The sequence below is a fragment of the Salmo salar genome, chromosome ssa07 (assembly GCF_905237065.1).
Source record: "Salmo salar chromosome ssa07, Ssal_v3.1, whole genome shotgun sequence".
NCBI lineage: Eukaryota > Metazoa > Chordata > Actinopteri > Salmoniformes > Salmonidae > Salmo > Salmo salar.
Window position 1 is genome coordinate 15,225,239 of NC_059448.1, and position 27,935 is coordinate 15,253,173.

Below are 27,935 nucleotides of genomic sequence, written 5' to 3' on the forward strand. Positions count from 1 at the left end.
TTTACAAATGAATTAAAAGATGTGCTTATTAACAAGTCACAAAGTAAGTTGCATGGACTCACTGTGTACAATAAGTGTTTAACATGACTACTACCTCATCTCTGTACCCCACACATACCACAAAGACCAGAGAAAAAGCAGACATTGAATATCCCTTTGAGCATGAAGTTATTCATTACACTTATGGTGTATTAATACAGCCAGTTACTACAAAGATACAGGCGTCCTTCCTAACTCAGAGAGGAAGGAAACTGCTCAGAGATTTCACCATGAGACCTATTGAAACAGCTACAGACTTTAATGGCTGTGATAGGAGAAAACTGAGGATGGAACAACACTGTAGGGGCTCCACAATACTAACCTAATTGACAGAGTGAAAAAAAGGAAGCCTGTACAGAATAAAACATGCATCCTGTTTGCAACAAGGCACTAAAGTAATACGGCAAAAAATGTGTTGAATCCAATAAAACACATTAGTGAGTACCACTCTCCATATTTTCAAGCATAGTGGTGGCTGCATCATAGTATGGGTATGCTTGTAATCGAAAGGGCTGGGGAGTTTTTCAGGATAAAAAAAAAAGAAACGGAAAGGTGCTAAGCACAGGCAAAATCCTCTAGGAAAACCTGGTGTTTTTGCTTTCTACCAAACACTGGGAGATTAATTCACCTTTCTGCAGGACAATAACCTAAAACACAAGCCCAAATATACACTGGAGTTGCTTAGCAAGAAGACATGTTATGTTCCAGTGGCCGAGTTAGATTTTCAAATGGATTTGTCAAAACTATGGCAAGACCTGAAAAAGGTTTTCTAGCAATGATAAACAACCAATTTGAAAGAGCTTGAAGAATTTTGAAAATATTTCATTTTTAAATTGGGAAAATGTTGCACAATCCAGGTGTGGAAAGCTTAGACTTACCCAGAAAGACTCACAGCGGAATCAGGGGTGTGAATACTTACGTAAATGAGATGCATTTCATTTTTTATCAAATACCAAACATTTCTAAAAACATGTTGTCAATATGGGGTAGTGTGTAGATGGTTGAGAAAAAAAAAACTATTAATATTTTGAATTCAGGCTGTAAAAAAAAATCTGATTCATAAAAGCACTTGGAAGTAATAATGATACAGCTGACTACTACAACAGCTTGAGGGTGGGAACTTGACAACTGTCATGTACAGAGTCTGCCAAATAAATTATGAGAGCAAAGTGGCATGTTCATGCTGTCAACAGTCAAACACCCTTAAATTCCCAAACACAAACAGAGTCAATAAGTAACTTTGATTTCTTTATTACTTTAAACAAAATGCAGTTACAATCAGTTCATTTCGTCACTCAACAAATCGAGGAGTACATTTGCAACTACCATTCTATACTTTAAAAAGGACCAGCATACAGAAGAGCCTAGCCACTAAGAAAAGTATTTGCAAATCGGTAATGCAAACTGATTGGTTTATGGACATGCAGTTTAAAATCAACCGATGCAGTGCAATCAATGTGATCATATCTGTAACAACATCCCTGTTAAACCTACTTGCTCTAGTCTTTAAAAAGTCCTCCTGGCTACACACTCATGCAAGAACAAACAAAAAAGTTGTTAAAGGGGGACAACATTCTACAATATGTTACGTCAGTTATTAGGTGTACATTTTCAGTTGAAGACCTCTTGGTCTTGTGGTAATGTTCTGTAGCAAGAGTTTTGTTAACAATGTCTACAGTGGCTGGTCCACTCCAGAGCCAGTCAGTGGCAACAACCAGGTCCTTCCATGGTGAAAACACTTCTGGTACCTAGTGACACAGGAAATTCGTGAAACGGAGAAATAGCTCGCTACCTAATTAGTATAATCACTGAACTCAATTTAGATGGTACCTGAATATGTAAGCTGTCAAGGTTATACAACACATCTACTATTTAAAAGTATATCCAACAACTGGTCTGCTTGAACGCTAACTTTCGGTTTCTCTGGTAGCTAACAGGACTCAATTTTTCTTGCCAACAAGAAGCACAAGCCTCAACACCGCCATGTTGAGACGAGGTTTCAACGTTGAATGTACAACGCTAAGTTAGTTGGTAGTAGCTAGTAATTAAGACGGGAAACAAAATGGTCCCAAAAAAACATTAATTAACATTCAAGTATCCAACGAAATAAATGTATAGCAACGATATTGAAAAAAAAAAACGACCAGCGAATGTCATGAGCTGCTAGCTAACTGCTTAGTCCGAGCGCCAGACAGACAACTAGCCATGTCCAGCAGTGTTTTGACCATGTTGTATAGATTAAAAAGTTACATGCCAACTCAGCTAACTCGCAAGATTACGCAACATGTGTACAAATAACTTAAGCAGTCCGGTAGCCAACTATCGTAACTATCAAAACTAACAAACTCCATGCCATCCCTCTTTCTATGAATTTATAGACTTAGCTAACGTATTTATACAACTGACCAACAGGGTAGCTAGTGACTGAGGTTGGCTAGTTAACTAGCGTTACCTGGTCGCTCTGGGTGCCATTTTGCTTGCAACTAGTTAGGTATATTAGCCTGATGTTTTCCTTTTAAAAATGAAACACTAGTTAGCTAGCCAATGCGCCTCTATTGTACTCGGTGACATTTAAACAAAAATCAGCGCTAAAATAATATCAAATATTTATTGCTCATTTTCCATCGTTAGTTAGACAGCCTATTCAATGGCGGGTTTTTACAGTGCCCACAAAGGGGTAACGACGTTAGATGGCTGGCTAGCAACTAACATTAGCTACATCGTGCTAACTACTTAGCCAGGGGTAGGCAACCCTGGTACTGGAGTGCCGACCTTGGAAATCAAGAGTGTTGAATTTGGGCAATCGCCGAAATTACCAATTAGTTGTTGGTCAGGTGTGGTGCCTAATTGGAACAAACTCTTGTTTTCTGCGGCACTCCAGGAACAGGGCTATTGACCCCTGATTTAGGCTAACGTGTAGGTAACTGTGTTATATATACACTTTTTTTTTAAAGCTGAACATTTGAACACTAACCAAACATTCTAGTACAACTATGTGGAAATCTGATTTTACATAGACTTTGGCTTGCTAACTGGCAAGACACTTACCGCCAAAGCCAAGCTGTCACTTCGTTTTAGACGTGGCCTTCCAATCTCGTCCCTATTTCAGAATATAAATGAAATGTCCATAACATTAACAAATTTTGCTCTAAAAACGAGTATTTCAAGCTTTCCCGTTTTAATTATGGTAAAGTCTTTCACCGTTATTATATTAAACACCGCAGGCTTTTGTCGGATTTTCCCAGTTGACTTACTTAAAATAACACTGATCACGCCGGCATGGTTTCCACTTGAGACCGAGGATTCTCGCGTAGTCCCGTAAAAAAAATTGTTTTGTTGTAAAGTAACAGTAACTTCGACATCTTCTTAAAAAAGTAAGAAAAATAACTAGTTTTAACTGATTTAAAAATAATAATACTAAGCGAAAAAAACACTTTAAATATGACTTTGATTTCCGAAAGGTCGAGGTAGGCCTCGCGAACGAGCTTCTTTTCCAAGAGTTGTTGCCGATCCAGAGCGAGACGAACGAGACAACGCGGATTTTTTTAATTTTGCTTAGAGAGGAAAAAATAAGAATCGGTGAAGTTCGGCAAAAATCGGAAGTAAGGCGGGTTTTTCCAACGCCATCGTATATCTATAGCCATTGGTTAATCTCTGTGTATTAATGTATATTAATGACATAATTGACCAACCACACTGCATTTTATTGAATATTTATAGAACTACAACCATATTTACATTGTAGCCCCGCCTCTGCTCTGTTCTGACCAATGGTGAGCATTTCAATCAATTTAGTGCCTGCCTTATGTTTCAATTGGTTAAAGAAGAAAACGTAAGCTACAATTGGTCATGCGTCTTATGAAATGTATTATTCATGTTATGATCTTGTGTAGCCAATTAACGTTTTACTACACAGATCCATAACCCGCCTCCTGACTGTTCAGCCCCTGCTTCGTTGAGTGTGTCAACCTGTACCAAAGTATCCAGTCTATATAAACACGCGTTGGCTGCTTTCAAACTCAGATGCGCGTAGAGCGCACTGGAGTGTAGATCAGGAAAAGGGAGGGGACAGCTGGTAGCCATAGTGGATAGGAGTAAAACGTAAATAAATAGACTCCAAGGGCAATAACCAACGTGGGTCTTCGTGATATCGCCTTCGGAGACATTCCGGTCACCGTTGGCGGCCTGGCCAGAGTCCTGGTGGCATTTAAAGCTGTTCTTTCTTACAAAAGCGGCGTGCCGAGGGAGGACGCTTCTCTTTGAATAGACAGGATGCACGGACCGCCCTCCGGCGACAGCGCATGCCCATTGCGCCTCATCAAGAGAGTGCAATTCGGCATCATCAGCCCAGATGAGCTTGTAGGTTTTGCTTTGGGGTGGGGGGATTCGTTTACTTTATGAACGTTCTCACATTGATCTTAACTGTACATGATAATACCTAGAATGTATTATGACAATGAAATGGATGTAGCAAGTCGTTTGCAGATAGCCTAGCTAGCTAAGCCATGTTGGAGCTTGAGCTAGCAACAGCATTTTTGTAGGAAGTTCGACCAACTTTCAGCACACACACAGTATTATTCATCTGAGCTAAGCCATATCATGAATCAAACTCCCTTTTTATATTGAAAGTTCTAAATGTAAACAAAGACCATTTTTAGCTACTTTTACTGAACTTGGCTATTTTGCACTACTATATTGGTGTTCCCTAAAAGTTAAATGCACAAACATTAGCAAGCCTAGATGTTCCGTCTTGTTATGACCTACAATATATGTGGGAGCTACATCGTAATAAAAGGTCACGTCAATAAAGTCAAAGTTATGCATGTTTTCTTTGTTTCATTATTAGTTTGGTATAATAGAATACATTGCTTACACAGTCCTTAATCATTGCATTGTCAATTTCCTCGCCTCCAATTGATTTTCATCTAATGAGTTGGTCCTCACACAAGTGATTTGTCAGATAGTACCAATATTGGTTTAGAAATGCAACTGATCGAAGTGTAGCACCATGTTCTAATTGAAGTGTAGGTACTGTCCATATCTTGATTCATTTACTGATTTTGTAGCAGTTATTTATTTGAATTCGTCTCCCGTGTGGCCTGTAAGAGGTTGGTTTGAGAAATATGTAAGCCATTTTCCAATGTCTGCGTAAACTTGTGACAGCTTTACTGTTTTGTGTATGTACTTGGGCTATTCATGTTTTGGAACCGGATTTGATGTTGACCATGGATGTGTCACTCTAGAAACGGATGTCGGTCACAGAAGGGGGAATCAAGTACCCCGAGACCACAGAAGGAGGACGTCCTAAACTTGGTGGGCTGATGGACCCCAGACAAGGGGTCATCGAACGATCCGGAAGGTGTCAAACGTGTGCAGGTACCAAAAGTTACCAGGCAGTCAATTTTCATCTCAATGATAATAAAACACTTGTTTTGAATTTGATAGTCATTTTTTTAAATTATTATTCTCAAACCCAAACAGTTGTGGCGAAGGTTAGGTCACCACTACCGTATTGGAATGTCATCAAAGCGTTGTTGTTTTTGCTATTCAGGCAACATGACAGAATGCCCGGGCCACTTCGGCCACATAGAGCTGGCAAAGCCTGTCTTCCACGTGGGCTTCGTCAACAAGATCATGAAGGTCCTCCGATGTGTCTGCTACTCGTGCTCCAAGCTTCTGGTCGACACGGTCAGTAACCCTCCGTTCCTAACTCATATCACTACCTACAGTGCAGCTACGCTACCTATATGTAACATGTACTAATCCGCTCCCGCATTCGATTCTCTTGTGAGGCTAACGGAAATTGACCAGCACTATACCTCCAAACATCTGCGCTGCACAGCATACACACAGAATATATAGCACTACATTAACTCCTGATATATCTAATTGATTGTCATTTTATGGGTATAAGCACTATGGAATAAATCGTGCTAATGATTGCATATTAGTTCTGGGAATTGCGTTACACATGTTCCAATGACTTGTTGATTTTAATTTTATATATATTTTTTATTTAACCTTTATTTAACTAGGCAAGTCAGTTAAGAACAAATTCTTATTTTCAATGACGGCCTAGGAACAGTGGGTTAACTGCCTTGTTCAGGGGCCTAACAACACATTTTTTACCTTGTCAGCTCGGGGATTCGATCTAACAATCTTCTGGTTACTGGCCCAATGCTCTAACCACTAGGCTACCTGCCGCCCCATAAATTATGTGATGGTCTTTCCTTCCTTCTAGAATAACCCAAAGATCAAAGACATCCTGCAGAAGTCCAAGGGGCAGCCCAGGAAGCGTCTGACCCACGTGTACGACCTGTGTAAAGGCAAGAACATCTGCGAGGGCGGAGAGGAGATGGACAACAAGTTTGGAGTGGACCAGCAGGAGCACGACAGTGAGGACATCACTAAGGAGAAGGTACTTTAACCGGGGATGCTTGTCGACATGTCATTTGTAGGACATCGATACTTAGAACATGTATTGTTTTTGTTCTCTTTGTCTGCTTCATCTCCCTTAGTAACATCTGTCTGATTCTGTTTCCTCTTGTAACACACACCCTCTCACTCTCTCCCATGCACACACACTCTCTCCCTGACACTCCCAGGGCCACGGTGGCTGTGGGCGCTACCAGCCGCGTATCCGCCGGTCGGGCCTGGAGCTGTACGCTGAGTGGAAGCATGTGAACGAGGACTCACAGGAGAAGAAGATCCTGCTGAGCCCAGAGCGCGTCTACGAGATCTTCAAGCGTATCTCGGACGAGGAGGATGTCATCCTGGGCTTGGACCCCAAGTTCTCCCGGCCCGAGTGGATGATCGTCACAGTACTCCCCGTGCCGCCACTGGCTGTCCGGCCCGCCGTCGTCATGCAGGGCTCTGCTCGTAACCAGGTGAGGAGGAACGACTAACTGTTAAAGAGAAATGTTGAGATTGTTTAAGTTTTACCTCCGTCGTTTACCTCTGTTTAACCACATCGTGTCCTTTTTGTTTCTTTTGCCCAGGACGACTTGACACACAAGCTGGCCGACATCGTCAAGATCAACAACCAGCTGCGGCGGAACGAGCAGAGCGGCGCGGCGGCCCACGTCATCGCTGAGGACGTGAAGCTGCTGCAGTTCCACGTGGCCACCATGGTGGACAATGAGCTGCCAGGCCTACCCAGGGTACACACAGCTGCAGTGACACTTGAGAGGGCACCAATTGGCACAACATTACTGTACTTCTTACCCTGGCCGATGTGTAGTGTTACTATAAAGCTTTACTCTTACTGTTTTGGTTTGAATTGAAGACTGTTAAGTTAGATTAGAAGTAACACCAAATGAAATTTCAGAACACATAGAAAAACATATTCACAGACTATTGGATGCTTCAAAAGTGTTTTTAAAAACTGATAAGACGGACAACTATTCAACCCATAATAACTGGGTTTATTTCATTTTCAATGATTACTGATAGTTGTAAAGGATAATCTGTTCTGAATGTGCTTGTGCTGATCTCTGACTTAATCTCAACTCCCAGGCGATGCAAAAATCGGGCCGCCCACTTAAATCCCTCAAACAGCGTCTGAAAGGGAAGGAGGGGCGAGTCCGAGGTAACCTGATGGGGAAACGTGTGGACTTCTCCGCCCGAACCGTCATCACCCCCGACCCCAACCTCCAGATCGACCAAGTGGGCGTCCCGCGCTCCATCGCAGCCAACATGACCTTCCCTGAAATCGTCACACCCTTTAACATTGACAGGTACGCCCTGAAACGTTGACGGGCACACCCTGAAACGTTGACCTCTACCTTTACGTCATTGCGATAAAGTCATTGATTAAACTGACAGAATTGTGTATTGGTTATAATGCTGGCTGTCCTATATGTCACCAGGTTACAGGAGCTGGTGCGCAGAGGCAACAGCCAATATCCCGGAGCCAAATATATCATCCGCGACAACGGGGACAGAATCGACCTGCGGTTTCACCCCAAACCAAGTGACCTTCACCTCCAGATTGGCTACAAGGTAACCCTCAACAGACAAGATGGTCGTTATTTATCATGGAATGTTTACTAAGGAATATGATTGACATGAACTTGATGTAATGCAATGTCACTTTTATAAACTCATTTTTGTCACCCTCAGGTGGAAAGACATATGTGCGATGGTGACATCATTATCTTCAACAGACAGCCCACGCTACATAAAATGTCTATGATGGGGCACAGAGTCCGAATCTTGCCCTGGTCCACCTTTCGAATGAACCTCAGGTACTACTATCAAGTCCTGAATGATCCCTTCAAGTCTGTCAGCCACGCCCCAGTTACAGGCCACGCCCCAGTTACAGGCCACGCCCCAGTTACAGGCCACGCCCCAGTTAAGGCCACGCCCCAGTTACAGGCCACGCCCCAGTTACAGGCCACGCCCCAGGCAGGATACCTGAGGAGTTATTGTTTGTTGGTGTAAACACTGACAAGAATGTTGGGTAGAAAATTGATATAGAACCTATTGTCATCAAATATAATTTCTCAACTTAAATTTTCTCAAATTGAAAGCAAATGTTAACGCATAAGACACATTACATATCATTGAACATATGACATCAAGCAGATCCTGGATGGTGACATTAACCACTGGTCCCTCCTCCGTCCTGCTCCACAGTGTAACCACCCCGTACAATGCTGACTTTGACGGGGACGAGATGAACCTGCATCTCCCCCAGTCCCTGGAGACGAGAGCTGAGATCCAGGAGCTTGCCATGGTGCCTCGGATGATCGTCACCCCCCAGTCCAACAGGCCCGTCATGGGCATCGTGCAGGACACCCTCACAGCGGTGCGCAAGTTCACCAAGAGGGATGTCTTCCTAGAGCGGGTAAGGAGGGCCGCATTAGGGATCGATCAGCCCAAAGTCAATGTTTGTCAGGAATTTTAGACATCAATACACAGCACTATGCTAAACAAAAATGGAACGCTTGTAAAAGTTGGCGTAAGATTGTTGAAGACGATCACAAAAAACACACACACGCACTTCGAAAAACACACACTCATCTTCCTACACTCATTCTGGAACATGATCTGTCCCCCAGGGCGATGTGATGAACCTCCTGATGTTCCTGTCCACGTGGGACGGCAAGGTGCCCCAGCCAGCCATCCTGAAGCCCCGGCCGCTCTGGACGGGCAAGCAGATCTTCAGCCTCATCATCCCGGGCCACATCAACGCCATCCGAACACACAGCACCCACCCAGACGAGGAGGACAGTGGGCCCTACAAACACATCTCCCCTGGGGACACCAAGGTAAAATACTGAACACTCAGCTGGCTAAACACCCTGAGATGCTCATGTGGCAATGAGGATTTGTAGGAAAAAAATCCTCTTGTATTGTTAATGTGTGCAGAATCCAGGGTCTTATTTTTGTCATTTTGTACATCCCAGGTGATAGTGGAGAATGGAGAGCTGATCATGGGCATCCTGTGTAAGAAGTCCCTGGGTACCTCTGCTGGCTCCCTGGTCCACATCTGCTTCCTGGAGATGGGCCACGACGTCACCCGCCTCTTCTACTCCAACATCCAGACGGTGGTGAATAACTGGCTGCTCATTGAGGGTAAGGACCTGGGTTGGGCTGAGCTGGGTGGGCACTGAAAGAGTGCATCAGTGGGTGGAATGGTCAGATTAGGAAAAGGCAACTCATTTAAAATCCACTTGAAGTAAACAATTAACTGGTTCGATTTTGTGTCTAAACTATTCTAAATGCAGATATTTTAGTCAATATTTCCTCCGTTCTTAATATTCATATACTCTCTCTAGGTGCCTCGATTGGTATTGGTGATTCTATTGCTGATGCAAAGACTTACCTTGACATTCAGAACACCATCAAGAAGGCCAAGCAGGATGTAATAGAGGTAAGTCCCTTCTCTCATCGGGAGCTTTCTTCAAAGTTCCAGAATATTCCTTGAAAAATAATTCCTCTTGTACTCATGATGGGGAAATCCCCTGAAAATTGCTTAGAAAAATATAGAATGGAATAGAATAGATATGATCCCTAGCCAAGCTCCACTATCTAACTCCGTTACATTTTCTTCCTGCATTCCTCTCCAGGTCATTGAGAAGGCCCACAACAACGAGTTGGAGCCCACCCCTGGTAACACGCTGAGGCAGACCTTTGAGAACCAGGTGAATCGCATCCTGAACGACGCCCGTGACAAAACGGGTTCCTCCGCCCAGAAGTCCCTGTCTGAGTACAACAACTTCAAGTCCATGGTGGTGGCCGGCTCCAAAGGCTCCAAGATTAACATCTCTCAGGTACGCCCAGGGGTCTTAAAAAAAAACTGGGCTGTGTTCAGTAGGGAAAACATTTTGAAACGGGCAGGGACTACCTCAACCTATCCAATAACAAATGCACATTTTCGTTTCCCATTACAAATGTTTTAAAACATTTCACTAGGGTCTGCTCTACCGAACACGACCCAGGGTTGTTTCAGACATCAGTGGGTTTTTGATCGGCACAGAATCATTGGCACTTTATTCCTGTATGGATGACGGCAGAAAACAGTCCTCAATTTACACCTACTAACTTCAATTCTCTTCTTTGTCTAACTATCTCTCTCTCTCTGTGGCCCTCAGGTTATTGTCTTCTTTGTCTAACCATCTCTCTCTCTGTGGCCCTCAGGTTATTGTCTTCTTTGTCTAACCATCTCTCTCTCTGTGGCCCTCAGGTTATTGTCTTCTTTGTCTAACCATCTCTCTCTCTGTGGCCCTCAGGTTATTGTCTTCTTTGTCTAACCATCTCTCTCTCTGTGGCCCTCAGGTTATTGTCTTCTTTGTCTAACCATCTCTCTCTCTGTGGCCCTCAGGTTATTGCTGTGGTGGGGCAGCAGAACGTGGAGGGTAAACGTATCCCCTTTGGCTTCAAGCACCGCACGCTCCCCCACTTCATCAAGGATGACTACGGCCCTGAGAGCAGAGGCTTCGTGGAGAACTCGTACCTGGCTGGCCTCACGCCCACGGAGTTCTTTTTCCACGCCATGGGAGGCAGAGAGGGGCTTATTGACACGGCTGTGAAGACCGCCGAAACTGGTGAGGGAAGGGGCTGAGGCATGAGAGATGTTAGGGACAGAGACAGGGAGAGGGAAGAGGTAGGGGTTAGGGTCAGACTGGTGGGGGGAAGGGCTTGAGGTTAGGTTCAGGGTTTAAGCTCGTTAGAAGCACTGGTTAATGAAGGGTACGAGGGGTAAGAAGGGGTGAAGGTTACGACCCCGGCACGATTAGGGAGAGGAGACTAGAGACGTGATCACATAGCTAGTTGACTCGGTGGTTGAAATGCTCTTCGAACCTCTTTCCTCATCTGGTTCCTTCAGGTTACATCCAGCGTCGTCTGATCAAGTCCATGGAGTCTGTGATGGTGAAGTACGACGCCACCGTGAGGAACTCCATCAACCAGGTGGTGCAGCTACGCTACGGAGAGGACGGCCTGGCCGGGGAGGCTGTGGAGTTCCAGAACATGGCCACGCTCAAACCCTCCAACAAGGCCTTCGAGAAGAAGTGAGTGGTGAAGGGAAGTGGGATTGCCGGGGAGGACAATGGCGGCTAGAGTTTTGGGTGTGGTGTAATTCGGCTCACCTACCCCGGTACCAGATTTGTTTGAGCTGTCTTGCCAACGCCTAAGGTCATGGCAACAAGCATAGGAGTTAGCTGTATGGGAAAGACAGATCTGGGACGAGACTGAGGCTCTCACTAAGCTCTGTGTTAATGTCATATTGCCACTTAGTCATTCGAGGATTCACTAAGGTTCTTGAACTAGTACAAGCCCTTCTCTTCTCGTAATGATTGACAGTGTAACGACAAACCCAAACACTGGATTTCATAGTCTCCATCTCTCCACGACCATCTTATTTATCACGTACACTCTAATGCCAACGCTCTTAAGTACAGCAGCTCACTGTCCACAGGCCACACATCCAGGGTCAACTGGCTTAACTCTCCACTGTCAGTCTGTCGGTCTCCCCTCTTATCTCGTCCCTCCCTAAACCACCTCCCCTCTTATCTCGTCCCTCCCTAAACCACCTCCCCTCTTATCTCGTCCCTCCCTAAACCACCTCCCCTCTTATCTCGTCCCTCCCTAAACCACCTCCCCTCTTATCTCGTCCCTCCCTAAACCTCCTCCCCTCTTATCTCGTCCCTCCCTAAACCACCTCCCTCAACCACTAGGTTCAGGTTTGACTGCACCAATGAGCGGGCGCTGCGGCGCACCCTACAGGAGGACGTGGTGAAGGACGTGATGACCAACGCCCAGGTGCAGAGTGCCCTGGAGAGAGAGTATGAAAAGATGAAGGAGGACAGAGAGATTCTGAGGGCCATCTTCCCCACTGGGGACAGCAAGGTGAGAGGGGGACTGAGACGCACACACACACACACACACAAGCATATGAACACACAATGGCTTATTTGCGCATCTCCAGATTCTCCAGACATGTACACATCTCCACACATGCACACTCGTTCACTTCCATGTACTCCCAGGAACACTCCCACTCCCAATGTCACCACTGCAAGCATATCCCACTGATTCAGCCCAATGCATTAGGTCTTTACAGTACTAAAGAAGTTATGTCCCTGCTCCTCACTAGGTGGTGCTTCCATGCAACCTGGCCAGGATGATCTGGAACGCCCAGAAGATCTTCAGGATCAACCCCCGCACCCCCACAGACCTCAACCCCCTACGAGTGGTAGAGGGTGGGTACCACAATCATACACTCTGCAGCCACCATAGACCCATATTGTAGACCGTCTAAAGATGTGCCATATAGTCAGTCAGAGCCAGAACACTTGTTTTTAACCCAGGGAATGATTCAGACCTGGGACACCAGGTGAGTGCAATTATAAGTGTAGTTAGAAACGCTAAGCAGAGCGGTATTGATTAGCCCTGGTCTAAGTTGTAAAAGCTTGATACCATTCATTTTCTATGGCCACTTGGATTGTGAATAGGCCTCTGAGCTATCACACCATCACATGAAGTGACCTTGATGGGTGAAAGTTGATCACACCCATTGTCAACCATGTCATTCATTGGAATGATTCACAAATCATGTGAACAAAGTGATTGTAGTCTGGTCTGTGGCCTGCCCCCAAGCTGCGCTCCTTTCAGACGGCTATAAAAAGCTTCTGGTGCCCAACCATATTCCTAACGCTATGAAGACTAGGATGCTGAGAGAGATGGTGTGATCCTTTACTCAGTACTGCACTACACGGAGTACAGTATTGTGCTTCAAGGGCCCTATTCAGACTTGTACTGAAGTCAGAAAATGCTGGACTTAAGTCCATGTTTTATTAATTTAAATCCACGTTAAGTCTACGTGTCTCAAGCCTGAATTGGGCACAAAGTGCCTCGGTCACAGTGACGTTTGTTGTCATGAAGACAAAGACGTGTTGTTTTAGAAGACCATAGTACTTGATATGCTACCCGATTCATTCTGTCATTCCAATGACTACCTTTTGGTGTACAATGCGTCATTCTAAAAATAAGGACTAGCTGCACTTCTTTTAGTAACTAAGTAAATGTTGTTGATACCTGCCATCTTGGTACCAAATTTCTCTCTCGCAAAAAGCAATTTTAACTCGACCACTAAGCCAGGCTAAGTAATCATAAAATAAAACATTCTGACATTCTAAAACGTCTCCCCTCTCTTTTACACGCCGCAGGTGTCCAAGACCTGAGTAAGAAGCTGGTGATTGTGAACGGCGAGGACCACCTGAGCAGACAGGCCCAGCAGAACGCCACCCTCCTCTTCAACATCCACCTGCGCTCCACGCTCAGCTCCCGACGCATGACAGACGAATTCCGGCTGAGCACTGAGGCTTACGACTGGCTACTGGGGGAGATCGAGAGCAAGTTCAACCAGTCTATTGTGAGTAGAGCTCTACACGCACAGCATGCTGGGAGAGACTGGAAGGGGGAGGGTCAACACCAAAACTGGTTTCTATGAACTAAAGATGTTACTAGATTGAAATGAACAGTGTAAAGTAAGGTGTAGAAAACCAAGCCTACAGCTTGATGGGATCTTTTAAAATGTTTTATTAATCTAATTCAATCAACATCATTTAATGTAATTACTTCTCTACCTCCCTCTCTGTCCTCTAGGCCCACCCGGGTGAGATGGTGGGGGCGTTAGCCGCCCAGTCGCTGGGAGAACCCGCCACCCAGATGACCCTGAACACCTTCCACTACGCTGGTGTGTCGGCCAAGAACGTCACTCTGGGCGTGCCGCGTCTCAAGGAGTTGATCAACATCTCCAAGAGGCCCAAGACCCCCTCCCTCACCGTGTTCCTGCTGGGCCAGGCGGCCCGCGATGCCGAGCGGGCCAAGGATATCCTCTGTCGGCTGGAACACACCACCCTCAGAAAGGTGAACAGTGGAGAATGTGATGTGGTAGACCACAGTCAACAACTTTAGGCCAACTATCTCCTTTCTTAGGTTGTTCCTTTTCTTCTCGTGCTGATTTTACAACAACAACCTCGCTCTCCTCTCTCCCTCTCTCCAGGTGACGGCCAACACAGCCATCTACTACGACCCTAACCCCCAGAGCACGGTGGTGACGGAGGACCAGGAGTGGGTCAACGTCTACTATGAGATGCCTGACTTCGACGTGACTCGCATCTCCCCCTGGCTCCTCCGCATCGAGCTCGACCGCAAACACATGACTGACCGCAAGCTGACCATGGAGCAGATCGCAGAGAAGATCAATGCAGGTGGGGATGAATGAACACAAGCAAACACCGCTTGATGGATCTATAATGAAGTGTTGGAAGTAAAAAGGACCATATAATCCCTACACAACCTATTGCAAAAATGCAACCTCTTTTCTCCCTGAAGGTTTCGGAGATGATCTGAACTGTATCTTCAATGACGACAACGCCGAGAAGCTGGTCTTGCGAATTCGCATCATGAACAGCGACGAGAACAAGTTCCATGAGGATGAGGAAGTGGTGGACAAGATGGACGACGACGTGTTCCTGAGGTGCATCGAGTCCAACATGCTGACGGACATGACACTGCAGGGCATCGAGCAGATCAGCAAGGTAACCGAGGGGTCACATGGCACACACACACAGTCAATATACACACACACTCAAAATACACCATCATGTCTGATTTCTTAACTTCACTTGGGCACCATTTTACATCTCAGCCCCTAATACTCTTAGCTACCTCCCTTATCCTTTACTGCATTACCATCTAATACTCTTAGCTACCTCCCTTATCCTTTACTACATCACCATCTAATACTCTTAGCTACCTCCCTTATCCTTTACTGCATTACCATCTAATACTCTTAGCTACCTCCCTTATCCTTTACTACATTACCATCTAAATACTCTCAAAATCAAATCAAATGTTATTTGTCACATGCGCCGATTACAACGGGTGTAGACCTTACAGTGAAATGGTGACTTACAAGCCCTTAACCAACAAGGCAGTTCAAGACATAGTTTACTTACTAAATAAACGAAAGTAAAAAATAAAATAAAAATGATCACAATAAAATAACGAGGCTATATACAGGGGGGGTACTGGTACCGAGTCAATGTGCGGGGGTACAGGTTAGTCCAGGTAATTTGTACATGTAGGTAGGGGTAAAGTGACTACATAGATAATAAACAGAGAGTAGCAGCAGTGTAAAAACAAAGGGGGGGTCAATATAAATAGTACAGGTGGTCATTTGAGAGCCTTTTGGACCTAGACTTGGCGCTCTGGTACCGCTTGCCGTGTGATAGCAGAGAGAACAGTCTATGACTAGGGTGACTGGAGTCTTTGACCATTTTTGGGGCCTTCCTCTGACACCACCTAGTATATAGGTCCTGGATGGCAGGAAGCTTGGCCCCAATGATAGACTGGGCCGTATTCACTACCCTCTGTAGCGCCTTATGTTCGGATGTCGAGCAGTTGCCATACCAGGCTTTGATGCAACCGGTCAGAATGCTCTCGATGGTGCAGCTGTATAACTTTTTGAGGATCTGGGGACCCATGCCAAATCTTTTCAGTGTCCTGAGGGTGAAAAGTTTGTGTCATGCCCTCTTCACAACTGTCTTGTTGTGTTTGGACCATGATAGTTTGTTGGTAATGTGGATGCGAATTGGAGTGGGTCTAGGGTTTCCGAGATGATGGTGTTGATATGAGCCATGACCAGCCTTTCAAAGCACTTCATGGCTTCTGAAGTGAGTGCTACTGGGCGAGAGTCATTTAGGCAAGTTACCTTTGCTTTCTTGGGCACAGGGACTATGGTGGTCTGCTTGAAACATGTAGGTATTACAGACTCGGTCAGGGAGAGGTTGAAAATGTCTGTGAAGACACTTGCCAGTTGGTCCGTGCATGATCTGAGTACACGTCCTGGAAATCCGTCTGGCCCCGCGGCCTTGTGAATGTTGACCTGTTTTAAGGGCTTGCTCACATCGGCTACAGAGAGCGTAATCACACAGTCGTCCGGAACAGCTGGTGCTCTCATGCATGCTTCAGTGTTGCTTGCCTCGAAGCGAGCATAAAAGGCATTTAGCTCGTCTGGTAGGCTCGCGTCACTGGGAAACTCGCGGCTGGTTTCCCTTTGTAGTCCGTTTGCAAGCCCTGCTGCATCCAGCAAGCGTCAGAGCCGGTGTAGTAGGATTCAATCTTAGTCCTGTATTGACGCTTTGCCTGTTTGATGGTTCATCTGAGGGCATAGCAGGATTTGTTATAAGCGTTCAGATTAGTTTCCCGTTTTCTTGAAAGCAGCAGCTCTAGCCTTTAGCTTGGTGCGAATGTTGCCCGTAATCCATGGTCTCTGATTGGGATATGTACGTACAGTCACTGTGGGGATGACGTCGCCGATGCACTTTATTAATGAAGTTGGTGACTGAGGTGGTATACTCCTCAATGCTATTGGATGAATCCCGGAACATATTCCAGTCTGTGCTAGCAAAACAGTCCTGTAGCGTAGCATCCGCGTCGTCTGACCATTTCTGTATTGAGCGAGTCACTGGTACTTCCTGCTATAGTTTTTGGATAGAATTATGGTCAGATTTGCCAAATGGAGGGTGAGCTTAAGTTTCTGTGTGTGGCGCAAAGGTGGTCTAGAGTTGTTTTTTTCCTCCTCTGGTTGCACATGTGACATGGAGGTAGAAAGGAGGTAAAACTGATTTAAGTTTGCCTGCATTAAAGTCCCCGGCCACGCTTCTGGATGAGCATTTTCTTGTTTGCTTATAGGCTTTTGCACTCAACGAGCTGTATAAAGCCATAAGCAGTCAGCATTGTTTGTGGCGGTAAATAGACGGCTATGAAAAATATTGATAGTGTGGTCTACCTCGAAACTTACTTAATATTAGACATTGCACACCAGCTGTTATTGACAAATGCACACACCCCACCCCTCGTCTTACCAGACGTACCTCACTTATCTACCTCTTAGCTACCTCCCTTATCCGTTACTACATTACCACTGACTTAACACACACTGGTTGACCTAAACAATATGGCTGAAACCTATCCAGATCGTTAACCCATCAGGTATTGATCTTCGTCTCCATTCCCTAGGTGTACATGCACTTGCCCCAGACAGACAACAAGAAGAAGATCATCATTACAGAGGAGGGAGAGTTCAAGGCCCTGCAGGAGTGGATCCTGGAGACAGATGGCGTGGGACTGATGAGGGTCCTCAGTGAGAAGGACGTGGACCCTGTCAGGACCACCTCCAACGACATTGTAGAGATCTTCACGGTACGGATAGATTCCATAGTTACCGATAGCTACGCTAGTTGTAATAGCTACGCTAGTTGTGATGGCAACCGATTGCTACGGTAGTTATGATGGTGTTACGAAACCGATTAACTAGCCTGCTAATATGGTTGCACTCGCTAAGATTAGGGGTCATAGGCCTAGGTACATGGTCTGTAACCAAAATGTGTGCATTCATGTGAGAAATCAGCATTTGAGGACCGTGTTGGATGCACATGTGCCCAGGGAGACAACAACCTTCCGTTGTGTCCAGGGCCAGCTCTGCCTTGACTCCTTTGGGTCGGTGAGCCCTAGCAAATTATGTTAGGATGGTGACAGAAACCAATAGATACAGAAAGGAAAACTTCAAACAGGCATGCCTAAAAAATCTAAAAAAAGGTCTAATGGCCACCAAACTCACAGCTTGCAAGCTGGGACATTGACTCACAATCTTAAATGATAACAAATAATGTAAAAAATATATAAATACACACACACACACACACACACACACAGTGCCTTTGGAAAGTATTCAGACCCCTTGACTTTTTCCACATTTTGTTAGGTTACAGCCTTATTCTAAAATTGATCATATTTTTTTTCCCTCATCAATCTACATACAATACCCAATAATGACAAAGCAAAAACAGGTTTCAGAAGGGGGACAGAAATAAAATAAAACAGAAATATCACATTTACATAAGTATTCAGACCCTTTACTCAGGACTTTGTTGAAGCACCTTTGACAGCGATTACAGGTCGGGTTCAAGTCCGGTCTCTGGCTGGGCCACTCAAGGACATTCAGAGACTTGTCCCGAAGCTACTCCTGTATTGTCTTGGCTGCGTGCTTAGGGTCGTTGTCCTGTTGAAAGGTGAACCTTCACCCCATCTGAGGTCCTGGGTGCTCTGGTGCAGGTTTTCATCAAGGATCTCTGTATTTTGCTCTGTTCATCTTTGCCTCGATCCTGACTAGTCTCCCAGTCCCTGCCTCTGAAAAACATCCCCACAGTATGATTCTGCCACCACCATGGTTCACCGTAGGGATGGTGCCAGGTTTCCTTCAGATGTGACACTTGGCATTCAGGCCAAAGAGTTCAATCTTGCTTTCATCATAGCAGATAACCTTGTTTCTCAAGGTCTTAGTCTTTAGGTGCCTTTTGGCAAACTAAGCAGGCTGTCATGTGCCTTGGTCACTTGACCGTAAAGGCCTGATTTGGTGGAGTGCTGCAGAGATGGTTGTTCTTCCGGAAGGTTCTCGCATCTCCACAGAGGAACTCTAGCGCTCTGTCAGTCACCATCGGGTTCTTGGTCACCTACCTGACCAAGGCCCTTCTTCCACGTTTGCTCAGTTTGGCCAGGCAGCCACCTCTAGGAAGAGTCTTGGTGTTTCCAAACTTCTTCCATTTAAGAATGATGGAGGCCACTGTGTTCTTGGGGACCTTCAATTCAGCAGAACCTTTTTGGTACCCTTCTCTAGATCTGTGCCTTGACACAATCCTATCTCGAAGCTCTACGGACAATTCCTTTGACCTAATGGTTTGGTTTTTGCTCTGATATGCACTGTCAACTGTGGGACCTTATATAGACAGGTGTGTGCCTTTCCAAATCATGTCCAATTGAATTGACCACAGGTGGACTCCAAGTTGTAGAAACATCTCAAGGATGATCAATGGAAGCAGGATGCACCTGAGCTCAATTTCGAGTCTCATAGCAAAGGGTCTGAATACTTATATAAATAAGGTATTTCTGTTTTACATTTTTAATAAGTGAGCAAACATTTCAAAAAATCTGTTTTCGCTTTGTCATTATGGGGTATTGTGTGTAGATTGCTGAAGATTTGTTTTTATTTAGTACATTTTAGAATAAGGCTGTAACGTAATTTTTTGGGGAAAAAGTCTACTGAGTACTTTCCCGGAGGCACTGTATATATAAAAAAGAATGTTACTCCACTGCTAAACCTGAAAAGTACATGAATTGCCGCATAGCCCAAACATGTCAGTATTTTTTGCGATGTTCGTAACTCATTCCCCTCTCCTCCTTTCTAGGTGCTGGGTATCGAGGCTGTACGTAAGGCGCTGGAGAGGGAGTTGAACCACGTCATCTCCTTTGATGGTTCCTACGTCAACTACCGCCACTTGTCGTTGCTTTGCGACACCATGACGTGCCGCGGTCACCTGATGGCTATCACACGTCACGGCATCAACAGACAGGACACGGGACCTCTCATGAAGTGCTCCTTTGAGGAGACGGTAAGAGTCACGTGAGGGGGCAGGGAAAAGTGGAAGGGCGCTGGGAGGATGTTTCAGAGGTATTGGTATAAGTTAGTTTTCTTCATTAGAACATATTTATGACTTGTGTAACAATTCTAGTCACCGTCCTTAATAGTAGGAGTACTGAAATGTACAGTACCTAGCCTGGGGGTCCAGGTGTCACTGATTGGCCAGAGATTCCGCTCACCTTGTTCCCAGGTTTGGATCGGACCCTAGTGGGAAACAATGAAAATCAGCATTAAGCTACTTTTGATTTGAGAAAAGGGGGCCTCCTGTTCTTACACTCCCTCCCTGTCCCAGGTGGACGTGCTGATGGAGGCGTCATCCCACGGGGAGAGTGACCCTATGAAGGGTGTGTCTGAGAACATTATGCTGGGCCAGCTGGCCCCCTGCGGGACGGGCTGCTTTGACCTGCTGCTGGACGCTGAGAAGTGCAAATACGGCATGGAGATCCCCACCAACATCCCTGGTATCAGCGTGGCTGGACGTGAGTGGCCACGAATATTCCACACAGTGAATAATAAAATTAAGCAAGAATTGAAATGGAATTGTTCAGCCTGTGGACATTTTCAATCACCAGATTTACATTTTCGATTGTATGTTGAAATGTATTGGTGTGGACTGATTGAACAACATAGACAACATAGGAAATGTGTGTGCATGTATGTTCTCAGAATGTCTGTTTTTCTTCAAAGTATCCATGCATTTATCAACTCATGTATATGGATACATCTCAATGAAGATATGAAATGTGGTCTAAAATGTGTCTTCCTTTCCATAGCCACCGGAATGTTCTTTGGCTCGGCGCCCAGCCCCATGAGTGGCATGTCCCCAGCCATGACCCCCTGGAACACTGGAGCCACCCCCGCCTATGGTGCCTGGTCCCCCAGCATTGGTAAGGCTCAACCTGGGTGGACTTTGACAATATCCTGGGGGTACAGCATGGTCCATCCCACCTGCTACCGTACTGTTCCGGTGACTCATGCCCTGACTCTCTACTGTTCCGTTGACTCATGCCCTGACTCTCTACTGTTCCGTTGACTCATGCCCTGACTCTCTACTGTTCCGTTGACTCATGCCCTGACTCTCTACTGTTCCGTTGACTCATGCCCTGACTCTCTACTGTTCCGGTGACTCATGCCCTGACTGTCTACTGTTCCGTTGACTCATGCCCTTACTCTCTACTGTTCCGGTGACCCATGCCCTGACTCTCTACTGTTCCGGTGACTCATGCCCTGACTCTCTACTGTTCCGGTGACCCATGCCCTGACTCTCTACTGTTCCGGTGACTCATGCCCTGACTCTCTACTGTTCCGGTGACTCATGCCCTGACTCTCTACTGTTCCGGTGACTCATGCCCTGACTCTCTACTGTTCCGGTGACTCATGCCCTGACTCTCTACTGTTCCGGTGACTCATGCCCTGACTCTCTACTGTTCCGGTGACTCATGCCCTGACTCTCTACTGTTCCGGTGACTCATGCCCTGACTCTCTACTGTTCCGGTGACTCATGCCCTGACTCTCTACTGTTCCGGTGACTCATGCCCTGACTCTCTACTGTTCCGGTGACTCATGCCCTGACTCTCTACTGTTCCGGTGACTCATGCCCTGACTCTCTACTGTTCCGGTGACTCATGCCCTGACTCTCTACTGTTCCGGTGACTCATGCCCTGACTCTCTACTGTTCCGGTGACTCATGCCCTGACTCTCTACTGTTCCGGTGACTCATGCCCTGACTCTCTACTGTTCCGGTGACTCATGCCCTGACTCTCTACTGTTCCGGTGACTCATGCCCTGACTCTCTACTGTTCCGGTGACTCATGCCCTGACTCTCTACTGTTCCGGTGACTCATGCCCTGACTCTCTACTGTTCCGGTGACTCATGCCCTGACTCTCTACTGTTCCGGTGACTCATGCCCTGACTCTCTACTGTTCCGGTGACTCATGCCCTGACTCTCTACTGTTCCGGTGACTCATGCCCTGACTCTCTACTGTTCCGGTGACTCATGCCCTGACTCTCTACTGTTCCGGTGACTCATGCCCTGACTCTCTACTGTTCCGGTGACTCATGCCCTGACTCTCTACTGTTCCGGTGACTCATGCCCTGACTCTCTACTGTTCCGGTGACTCATGCCCTGACTCTCTACTGTTCCGGTGACTCATGCCCTGACTCTCTACTGTTCCGGTGACTCATGCCCTGACTCTCTACTGTTCCGGTGACTCATGCCCTGACTCTCTACTGTTCCGGCGACTCATGCCCTGACTGTCTACTGTTCCGGCGACTCATGCCCTGACTGTCTACTGTTCCGGCGACTCATGCCCTGACTCTCTACTGTTCCGGCGACTCATGCCCTGACTCTCTACTGTTCCGGCGACTCATGCCCTGACTCTCTACTGTTCCGGCGACTCATGCCCTGACTCTCTACTGTTCCGGCGACTCATGCCCTGACTCTCTACTGTTCCGGCGACTCATGCCCTGACTCTCTACTGTTCTGTTGACTCATGCCCTGACTCTACTGTTCCGTTGACTCATGCCCTGACTCTACTGTTCCGTTGACTCATGCCCTGACTCTCTACTGTTCCGGTGACTCATGCCCTGACTCTCTACTGTTCCGGTGACTCATGCCCTGACTCTCTACTGTTCCGGTGACTCATGCCCTGACTCTCTACTGTTCCGGTGACTCATGCCCTGACTCTCTACTGTTCCGGTGACTCATGCCCTGACTCTCTACTGTTCCGGTGACTCATGCCCTGACTCTCTACTGTTCCGGTGACTCATGCCCTGACTCTCTACTGTTCCGGTGACTCATGCCCTGACTCTCTACTGTTCCGGTGACTCATGCCCTGACTCTCTACTGTTCCGGTGACTCATGCCCTGACTCTCTACTGTTCCGGTGACTCATGCCCTGACTCTACTGTTCCGTTGACTCATGCCCTGACTCTTTCTGACCTCCAGGTAGCGGGATGACTCCCGGAGCAGCAGGCTTCTCTCCCAGCGCAGCATCCGACGCCAGTGGCTTCTCTCCGGGCTACTCCCCGGCCTGGTCCCCTACCCCTGGATCTCCTGGGTCCCCGGGGCCAGCCAGCCCCTACATCCCCTCTCCAGGTTGGTCACCATTCAAAACAACCAGTTTGGTTTGAAATACCAACTGACACAGGAGTGACTGCATTACCTTTTTCCATGTTAGAGGAATAACACTGAAGCTTGATGTTCTGTGTACAAGTTTTCTTTATTTCTCATGTCTCTACGTTTTTACTTTTCCAGGAGGTGCGATGTCTCCCAACTACTCGCCCACCTCCCCGGCCTACGAGCCCCGCTCTCCTGGGGGATACACCCCCCAAAGCCCAGGCTACTCCCCAACCTCCCCCTCGTACTCCCCAACCTCCCCCTCTTACTCCCCCACCAGCCCCAACTACAGCCCCACCTCCCCCTCGTACTCCCCAACCTCCCCCTCGTACTCCCCAACCTCCCCCTCGTGCTCCCCCAACCTCCCCTCGTACTCCCCAACCTCCCCTCGTACTCCCCAACCTCCCCTAGTTACTCCCCCACGTCCCCCTCGTACTCTCCAACCTCCCCTAGTTACTCCCCCACGTCCCCCTCTTACAGCCCTACGTCCCCAAGCTACAGCCCTACGTCCCCAAGCTACTCCCCCACCTCGCCTAGCTACTCCCCCACCTCGCCTAGCTACTCCCCCCACCTCGCCCTCCTACTCCCCCCACCTCACCCTCTTACTCCCCCACCTCCCCCTCTTACTCCCCCCACCTCTCCAAGCTACAGCCCCTCTTCACCCAACTACACCCCCACCTCCCCCTCCTACTCCCCCCACCTCCCCCTCCTACTCCCCCCACCTCTCCAAACTACACCCCCACCAGCCCCAACTACTCCCCGACCTCCCCCTCTTATTCCCCCACCTCCCCGTCCTACTCTCCCTCCAGCCCGCGCTTCACCCCCCAATCGCCCACCTACACCCCCAGTTCTCCCTCTTACAGCCCCAGCTCGCCCTCCTACTCACCCACCTCGCCCAAATACACCCCTACGTCCCCTTCTTACTCCCCCAGCTCTCCAGAGTACACCCCCACCTCCCCCAAATACTCCCCCACCTCGCCCAAGTACTCTCCGACCTCTCCCAAATACTCACCCACCTCCCCAACTTACTCACCGACGACGCCCAAGTACAGCCCCACTTCGCCCACCTACTCGCCCACCTCGCCCACCTACACCCCCACCAGCCCCAAGTACTCCCCTACCTCCCCAACATACTCTCCAACCTCACCCAAATACTCTCCCACCTCCCCCACCTACTCACCAACTAGCCCCAAAGGGTCCACCTACAGCCCCCTGTCTCCGGGCTACAGCAACCCCTCGCCCAGCTTCACCCTCACCAGCCCGGCCATCAGCCCAGACGACAGTGACGAGGAAAACAACTGAGGGAGCCAGGAGGAGAAGAGGGGGCTGAGGAGCCTCTCCCTGCCCCAATCCAAGCCCCTGGGCTGGATAACTGAAGGATAGCCTCTCCCTGCCCCAATCCAAGCCCCTGGGCTGGATAACTGAAGGATAGCCTCTCTGCTGGAGGTGTCGTGGTTTGGGTGGACAAAGAAAGAAAAAAACCCTGGGCATCCCACTTGTGAATTTTATATTTTGGGGACCATTGTACCCCCAGCCTTGTCCAACTTGGGGGTGGGGGGGTGGGGTCCCTAAAAATATTTCCTACTATTGTATTTGATAGACTTGAACAGTTTAGCCAGGAGAAATGGCTGCCTTTTGAACTAGAACTTTTGTTTCTGTTATTAATTTTCATGCAGGGGGTTGAAGCAGAGTAGAGGAAAGCAGAGGGGAGGGAGATGTGGTTACCACGTTGACAAAAACCTCCCTCCTTTTCACCCCCCTGTTTCCCAGCACCCAGTCTCTCTCTCTCTCTGAACTTCACTGTTGGATGTATAGTTGTAGGGGAGAGTATTGCCAAAAGCCTTGAAAAATCTACCAGTGGATTGTAGTTCTCTCCTTAAAAAGCTTCCAAGAAAAAGAACCAGAGTAGAGTTGAGGTGGTCTTTATTGCAGATTTTACTAAAACGTATCTTTAGTTTTTCAGTTTCAGTTGCTGTTTTGGTTGGAAGAAAAAATTGAGCTAATGCTTTTGATATATCAAATCTAATTTTATTTGTCACATGCACCAAATACAACAGGTGTAGACCTTACGGTGAAATGCTTAGTTACAAGCCCTTAACCAACAATGCAGTTCATGAAATAGTTAAGAAAATATTTACTAAATAAACTAAAGGCGGCTGGCCAGCGTTGAGATGAACAGCATAAAATATTACACATGTGCAGTTCAGAACAGTGGGAGTAGTGGAAAGGGTTGCCATGATACTGCAGGTCAGCACATAGTCATGGGCTGCAAATGAAGACTGCCCAGGACGACAGATGGTCAGGTCATGGATGCAGAAAGCCGAAAGGGAGATGTTGACGTATTGTCACCTCTCTATGACATTCCAAATAAACCCCTTTACCCTCACCCCAAAGACAAGCCTGAAAGATGTCAAAAAAACAGCCACCAGCATCCCTGTGCTCTTCACCATTAGATGAGACTTGTGTACAACAGCAAAAAGCTGATTATTTTTTTTCTCCCAGCAAACCACTTCTTTCTTAAAACACTGGGAAGTATGAGGTTTATGAAAGACTTAGAATGGAATAATGAGATAATATTATTACTATTTGATTCTGTTTGGTTTTAGGAGAGAACGGGGCGTTTCTAGGTGGAAGAGGGATACTAGTTGGTCGGTGTCGTTGCTTCCGTCATTGTTTATGAATGAGTAGCAACCTGTTAATACATTTTAATCATCCAGATTTAGGTTGAAGCGCTCTTATTTGAAATCCCTCCCACCTTTCAATAATACGTGTTCCATAATTCTAATTAGAAAATGTAAATGAGTTCAATTTATTTAAGAAAGAAAAGGGAAACGTACTACTTGTGTGAATCAGTATAGAGGATAAATTGAGAATCCAATGATTTTGTTTTTTAAAGTATTTTTTTCTCGTTTGCTTCTGACTTGGTAAGAGCTGTTTGCAAAGAGGGTCTGTGTTCAGGTACTTTGGATGAAGGGGTAGGGAACGGAGGGGGTATGTTCGATTTCTCCCCCTTAGGGTCTCTCTTCCATTCTGTTTCCCAATCGCCTTGTTCAGTTTCTGCCATTCCGGCTCCAATTTGGGCCAAGATGGCCGCCGCGTTCTCGTTCAGTAGTAGAAAGGAAAATGTTGCATGCAGTCCATTCATGAGGCTTCCGCTAAGTGGCTCTACTACAGTTAAGGTAGAAAATGCAATGTTCAGCTTAGTGTTTTCAGTTACGCTCTTGACCGCTGGAGGGCGACGTAGGCCCTCAGTTGAGTTCACAGAACTTCTCTAGAAGCGTCAGTTTCTGTTCAGTGATTTTTAACAAAGGAGACCAGCCATTTCGGAGCACTTTTGGCCTCTACATCCCCCTACCCACTACATTAGTGCGTCAGTGAATCCTTGGAAGTTTATGAAAACCATGGACCAAGCATAGACAAACTTGACATTCACATCCGGGTGCTCTTACACTTTACTAGGCCTAGTTTGATTGATGAAGTGGACAAGTGTTTGATTCTCTTGCCTGTATGACTATGGAACACAGATTGTGTTTCCTCTGGTGTTCCCTCCAAGCAGTAGGACAGGAAATGATACGTTCCCCACTTTTGATTGGACTAGCTGGCTTTCCTTCCCCCCTCTTCATCCACAAGTGATACTGATTATTTTCTGAAATCGGTGTTTGTCCTTTTTTCTACCAGTGTATGTACCTGTGATTGGTAATCTCGGCGTTGGTGGGAGGGAGGGGGGTGGAGTACTGTATGGAACTGGGAGTCCTGAGGGAATGGAATTCGATCCCTGTGGACTTCCATGGTGGGACTGGTACTCGGATGCAGTCTGAATTTGTTGGGATCTTAATCTGGTTCATGGTCAGGAACGTTTTTGGTACAACTCGCCCTGTCTACCAAATGTGTTTCAACAGCGGTGATTTTGAATTGACTGGACTGTACCACCTGCATTGGATACAGGTGTTGGCAATACACTGTTGAAATCCATGCAGTTGGTCTCTCCCATAATCGCCTCATGACATGGTGACTTTGTCCACTACCATCATATCCCATTGATTTACCTGTGTCGTCCAGTCAATTCAAACATACCAGGACTCTGTGTCTGTGTGTGTGTGTGTGTGTGTGTGTGTGTGTGTGTGTGTGTGTGTGTGTGTGTGTGTGTGTGTGTGTGTGTGTGTGTGTGTGTGTGTGTGTGTGTGTGTGTGTGTGTGTGTGTGTGTGTGTGTGTGTGTGTGTGTGTGTGTCGGTCGGTCGGTCGGTCGAAGGAGAGACAGGGTTTTCTTGAGTTGGAGAAAAGACTGGACAGGGTGTCTGGGGAAAAGGAAGGATTAAAATAAATTGCCACTGTATTGAAATCAATCCAATATGTCATTCTCTGTATGTTTTGTTTTTTTGACTTGAGAAAAAAAATAAAGTTTTACTACAGGTTGTGTGTCTTATTTGTAAGAGTTGCTGTCAGTACTACCAGTAAACTGAGGGATTTAACAAATCCCTTTTATATAAGTGGATATGTATAAGAGGAAGTATTCTTGGGTAAGACTAGAATTTGGGGTTAGGGTGAACGCCTTCTGGATCTGAGGTTTTTATCAATAGCCCCATATACAATAAAACTGCTGTAAGGGCTATTGGTTTCTTTTTCAGGGCTCATCACTATAGTTATCATAGCTACTGCAATACGATTCATCTCATCTCCTAGTTAAAAACCCTGCATGACAGGAGAGCTTGCTTCATTTCCTTACACATCTTTGCCTTAGTTTGTGGTTTAGTGATAAAGAGCCAGCTGTCACCATGGCTACAGAT

The 27,935-nt window shown here is 46.7% G+C and overlaps 1 protein-coding gene and 1 long non-coding RNA gene across 2 annotated transcripts; one reads left to right on the plus strand and one right to left on the minus strand.

Moving 5' to 3' along the window:
* Positions 1-1,274: 1,274 nt before the first annotated feature.
* Positions 1,275-3,620, minus strand: LOC106608677 (uncharacterized). The gene is made up of 3 exons (XR_001329562.2): positions 3,294-3,620; positions 3,088-3,139; positions 1,275-1,787 (listed from the first exon to the last, which is right to left on the minus strand). It is a non-coding gene; the product is annotated as an uncharacterized lncRNA (long non-coding RNA).
* Positions 3,621-4,050: 430 nt separating this feature from the next.
* On the plus strand, positions 4,051-27,561 carry LOC106608676 (DNA-directed RNA polymerase II subunit RPB1-like). The gene is given in 32 exon segments (XM_014206776.2): positions 4,051-4,398; positions 5,283-5,415; positions 5,591-5,727; positions 6,281-6,457; positions 6,645-6,926; positions 7,038-7,199; positions 7,555-7,775; positions 7,908-8,040; positions 8,161-8,285; positions 8,677-8,887; positions 9,102-9,311; positions 9,450-9,618; positions 9,822-9,916; positions 10,113-10,316; positions 10,868-11,090; positions 11,372-11,555; positions 12,222-12,393; positions 12,641-12,746; positions 13,713-13,918; positions 14,152-14,415; positions 14,552-14,759; positions 14,884-15,089; positions 17,575-17,757; positions 19,800-20,003; positions 20,325-20,511; positions 20,806-20,919; positions 22,980-23,129; positions 23,289-23,531; positions 23,534-23,715; positions 23,718-23,780; positions 23,782-23,844; positions 23,847-27,561. Coding segments are annotated over 32 exon segments (5,910 nt in total). The 5' UTR covers positions 4,051-4,311; the 3' UTR covers positions 24,453-27,561.
* Positions 27,562-27,935: the final 374 nt, after the last annotated feature.